The sequence below is a fragment of the Salvelinus namaycush genome, chromosome 19, assembly GCF_016432855.1.
Source record: "Salvelinus namaycush isolate Seneca chromosome 19, SaNama_1.0, whole genome shotgun sequence".
NCBI classification, from domain to species: Eukaryota; Metazoa; Chordata; class Actinopteri; order Salmoniformes; family Salmonidae; genus Salvelinus; species Salvelinus namaycush.
The window spans coordinates 9,475,603-9,480,490 of NC_052325.1; the positions used below are offsets into that span (position 1 = coordinate 9,475,603).

Consider the following 4,888-nt stretch of genomic DNA (forward strand, 5'->3'; position numbering starts at 1 on the left):
TCCTGGTAATCTGTCGTATCTGACTCAACAGGATCTCCCAAGTGTCCAGGAACTCTAGTTAGTCTTTCTTCGCTAGCATCAGCTGATCTTGAAAGGTATAGCTAGCCTTGAGAGGCTGACGCTCACTACCAGGCAAGACAATGCAAGCTTTTCTCCAAGGGGGCGGCTCTCGGTACTGCCTTCTCTTTCCTCTCACAACATGCTGACTTGTCCACTGTGCTGGGGCTGAAGAGGTCCTGTCTGAAAAAGTCATCTGCAATCTTCCATGCTGACCTGCTGAGGCTCAACTGAAGTGGCTTGTAGCTGTAACAATTCTACTAGTGCAATGTTGGCTAGGTGATGCGTGCACCTTGCCCTAGGACTAGCTAAGACTCCCTTTCCATCCAGCCAGATTTTTTTTTTTTTTACACATTTCAAGGAAGTTCAGAGAAAACAAAACATTGAGGGTATTGATTTGCAACACTTGATTAGTGATGACGGACATGAAAATAATCCAATCCTTCAATCTTTCTCTGAGCCAATGATGCACTATACTTCAAAAGACTTTACTACACAACTTTATTTAACTTTTTTTTTCTCCACTTGTCAAAAATATGTTTACAATCTAGAATTGAGTTTACCGCATACAAGTAGTGTAAAACATTTCCTCAAATTGTTGTCTGCACTAATTATAACCACTTGTTACACATACTGTTCTTGAAATACAAATAATAATACACTTTGATACGGAGACTAGCAATCATATTAACTTGAAAGAGAGAAAAAAAAGGACAGCTCTAGCCAATTTGAGGGCCTGATGCGTCTACGCCCTTTTGACAGAACCAAGTTCTTCAAAATGACAAAGATGAGAAGACCAGAGAAAACCTATCAATCTACAGCAAAATAACGTAGGAATATTCAAAACGGACTGGAGTTAGGAGTAAAAATTATATATAAAAATAAAAAAAACACTTTCTGATTCCACAGGCACAATACATACACTTCCGATGCACAAAAGGAAAAAATATAAAGTGGGGGAACATCTACCACAAATAAAGGAAGGTACTAGCTACACTCTTGCACTTTGTAGCTTGTGTACAGCCTTTTTTTTTAGGATTAGTCTCCCGTTATAGCTGCAGTAACTTTCTAACTTGTTCCTTTAAATGCTTTCAGACGACTGCCTAAAAGTACAGTAAACTGCAGCTTTCCTGGCAAATCCTTGCTCATCTCCTCTCCTGCTAAGAACTGAAGCCTGTTGAATGGATACAGGATAAAACAAAAATTGTTATTCTAGTGTTGCGTGGGCTCACGCTGTACTATACAGTCAGGTATGCAGAGTATTTAAAATAACAAATATGGAACATACCCCAGTGTCATAGTATCAATAGCGCTGTGAGCCGTAGCCAACACCACTTCCACTGCCCGAGCCATAGCCACCTGGAATGAACAACGATTGACAGATGAATGTTGTGTCATCAGACAGCACATCGTCTCATCCAGCTCAGGGGAGAGAATACTCACCTCCATAGGGGCTAGCAGTGTTTCTGCCACCAAAGTTGTTTCCCTTCATGGGGCCATAGCTGGATTGCTGTCCTCTGTAGTTACCAAAGTCATTGTAATTTCCACCACCACCTCCTCCTCCTCCACCACCAAAGTTTCCTAGCAGTCAGAGATTTGTTTTTAGAAGGTCAGACATCAAATCCAATTATTGTGGGTTAGTGTGAGTGCAACTCAAAAGAATCAATCACGAGCCAAGACAATATATCCTGGCTAAAACAGGCTTTTGTACCTCCCAAGTTGCCTCCCTGGTCATTGTAGTTATCATATCCTCCTCCCTGGTTTCCATACCCAGGACCTCCTCCCCCATAACCCCCCCCACCACGTCCACCTCCGTAGCCAGGACCTCCACTATAGTTCCCACCTGCACAGAACAGGTAACAAAACAGCGCGTCTCAGATCAGAACAGGTTACAAACAGACCACTCAGATCAGGTTACAAATTGACCAGTGAGCTCAGATCAGGTTACAAATTGACCAGTGAGCTCAGAACAGGTTACAAATTGACCAGTGACATCAGAACAGTGACCAAAAGCAGTGCACTCAGATTAGAACAAGCTCTCTTCTGGTAATGCATCTTTAAATCCCCCCCTCATCTGATTATCCACTATGGTAGAGAAATGTTTACCATCTCCCCCATATCCATCCCCTCCTCCATAACCTCCTCTTCCTCCACCGTAGCCTCCTGTAACACAAGATAATTATGTTTACATGTATTGTGTGATTACTGTTCTTATGTTCCAAATTTATCCCCATATCAAAATGTAAAAAGTGCTTACCTCGTCCAAAGTTGCCGCCTCTACCCATGAAGTTCCCAGAGCCACCATCCCTACCTAAAAATAAAATGCCAACATTGACAATGAAGCGCATTCCATATGTGCTTCTCTAAAACAGTCACACAATTTTACATTCAGTATAATTCAGGTTATTATGCTTACTCCTCTGATTGGACGCTTCCATCATTTCCTGTTTTGAAAGTGCTTTTCTGACTTCGCAGTTGTGTGTGTTTATTGTGTGGTATTTTTGAGCTGAAAGGAAAACAAAGGGGAATACTTAGCAAACGGAATGTTTACTGATGTTTAAAATGACAAAGCTGCAACAACCACATACCAACAATTTTATCCACAGTGTCATTGTCATCAAATGAAACAAAGCAGAATCCCCTCTTCTTCCCAGTTGCGCGTTCCTCCATAATGTCAATGGTCTCGATCCTCCCGTAGGTCTCAAAGTACTCTCTGATATGGTCCTCCTCGGTGTCCTCCTTGATACCCCCAACAAAGATCTTCTTCACCCTCAGATGGGCACCTGGTCTGTTGGAGTCCTGAGACAGACAAGAAGCGCTGGACAGTGAGCACACACACCGGTCAACACCCACACAACAGCAAATGCACCTGAATGTGAAGCAGAGTTCGTTTACCTCTCTCGACACAGCCCTCTTAGGTTCGACAACACGCCCGTCCACCTTATGAGGGCGAGCTGCCATGCAGGCATCCACCTCCTCCACACAGGAGTATGTTACAAAGCCGAACCCTCTAGAGCGCTTGTTGTTTGGGTCCCGCATCACCTACATGAAACCAACGTATTAGCTTACATTACTTGGAACAATTTGGTGGGTCTCTAAGAAATACAGTGTAAACGCTAGACACTTTTTTATTCAATCAAATGCGAGTGAAATGCATACATACCACACTGTCTGTGAGATTTCCCCATTGTTCAAAATGGATCCTTAAACTTTCCTCAGTGGTTTCAAAACTGAGGCCGCCGATGAACAGCTTCCTGAGCTGTTCAGGCTCCCTAGCTTCATGACCCTGTTGAATTATTCAAAACAGGAATGTATGTCACACATAACAATGCAACTCTACAGACAACAGCATACTATCAGTACAAGTCAGTACAAGAGTCCAATATACAAGGGTAGATGTTCTAATTTCACACCGTCCCAAGGCAGACCTACTGCATTAGAATGCAATGTGCCATCCAGGCTGTTTAAATGGTTACAGGCAGAGACTTACATTGAGAAGAATTATATAATAGTCTGGTTATGGGTATGGGGGGGGGCGTACAGTAATCAGCTCTGCCCAGTGTCCAACAGCAAGACAGAATTAGCTGATAAAAAGACCCCACAGAAAACGTTTTAGGAGAGATAGTGTAACTATCTCATTAGCCACGACTATAACATTGTTGGGGAAACAACAATTCGCCATTTTGAAAATATGATTTAATATACTTTATAATGCAAATACCAATATTTGGTGTGTAAATTCATGTTTCAAGTTCAATGCATGCCGCACTACTAGGTATAGGCGTAGCCTGTCCTACATTTTAAGGCCTATAACGTTATTATACCGGTAGCTATGTATCCCAACAATACATTCAAGCACTCGTCTACAAACCAAAATGTATGCAACATTGAAACCGTAGCACTATATGACTGGCATGATGCAATTTGATGGCCAAACGTTCAGAGACGCAGCTGTGCTAGTTAGTTAGCTAACGTTGCTTCCTCAAAAATGCGGTTAGAATGCGCACATTTTATTGTTGCTGTAACATGATAAAAATAAAAATCTGTTCGCTCTAAATACACTTTCCACTCTGTTACGTCCAACTCAAATATACAGAGATTGATAAACATGCAATACGTGTATAACATCATCACCTCCATTTCGCAGCGTTTTCTCCTTGGTTCTGAGAAGAAAGGAAGCTACTGTACCACGTGATTAGAAGTCTGCGCTTGTGCAGCGGTTATAACTGATCCAGGGTCAGTTCTTGTCGTTTACCGGAATAAACCGGATAGGGCAAGCTGATTCAGTATGTTTAGAAACTGTGGTCAGTTGTTTATAGAGAGCAATAGTAATGGCGTCTTTTTGTAGGAACTAACTGCGCCTTTCTTTATACCTGAGTGACTCTGCCATCGCTCGTTGGCCAATGCCTATGGGAAAATAATGGGGTTTTAGATGAACGCCGAACATAACATCTGTGGTAAACACAGGTTTAGGAGGTCTTATACGTTTATTCTATGATATAATCTTCATCAGCTAATGTCACTTTTGGTGAATAAAAAAACCCCGAAATAACCACATATAGGTTAATCCATAAAGGTAATGTTAACTGACTGATATTTACCTCTGTGTGAAACTCAGACTTTATTTTCGCCATTTATCACAAACACCATTCTTTCCCCCTGAACGAACCAGAGGTAACTCTGAAGATAGAACAATTAGACAGATATTTCACCAGATGTATAAATATGAAGCATCTGTTTAGCTTTTCCAAATATGGTAGTGAGAGGAAGCCCACTGGCCGGCAGTGGGAGAATATTTTATATATTTTTATTTAACTAGGTAAGTCAGTTA

At 41.7% G+C, this 4,888-nt stretch overlaps 1 protein-coding gene across 1 annotated transcript; it reads right to left on the reverse strand.

Annotated features, from left to right (window-relative positions):
• Window positions 1-538: 538 nt before the first annotated feature.
• LOC120064129 (heterogeneous nuclear ribonucleoprotein A3-like) lies at window positions 539-4,314 on the reverse strand. Its single transcript, XM_039014492.1, has 11 exons — window positions 4,192-4,314; window positions 3,221-3,343; window positions 2,953-3,099; window positions 2,646-2,856; window positions 2,474-2,563; window positions 2,315-2,368; window positions 2,164-2,220; window positions 1,769-1,900; window positions 1,501-1,638; window positions 1,346-1,416; window positions 539-1,231 (listed from the first exon to the last, which is right to left on the reverse strand). The coding sequence occupies exons 1-10, from the start codon at window positions 4,195-4,197 to the stop codon at window positions 1,361-1,363; spliced, it is 1,014 nt and encodes a 337-aa protein (XP_038870420.1). The 5' UTR covers window positions 4,198-4,314; the 3' UTR covers window positions 539-1,231; window positions 1,346-1,360.
• Window positions 4,315-4,888: the final 574 nt, after the last annotated feature.

Bases quoted from the DNA above. Each gene is read 5' to 3' on its own strand.
- LOC120064129 (XM_039014492.1), bottom strand. The intron at 2,857-2,952 runs GTAAACGAACTC...TGTCTGTCTCAG, and splicing joins AGAGGGCTGTGTCGAGAGAG to GACTCCAACAGACCAGGTGC. The intron at 2,221-2,314 runs GTAAGCACTTTT...CTTGTGTTACAG, and splicing joins AGGCGGCAACTTTGGACGAG to GAGGCTACGGTGGAGGAAGA.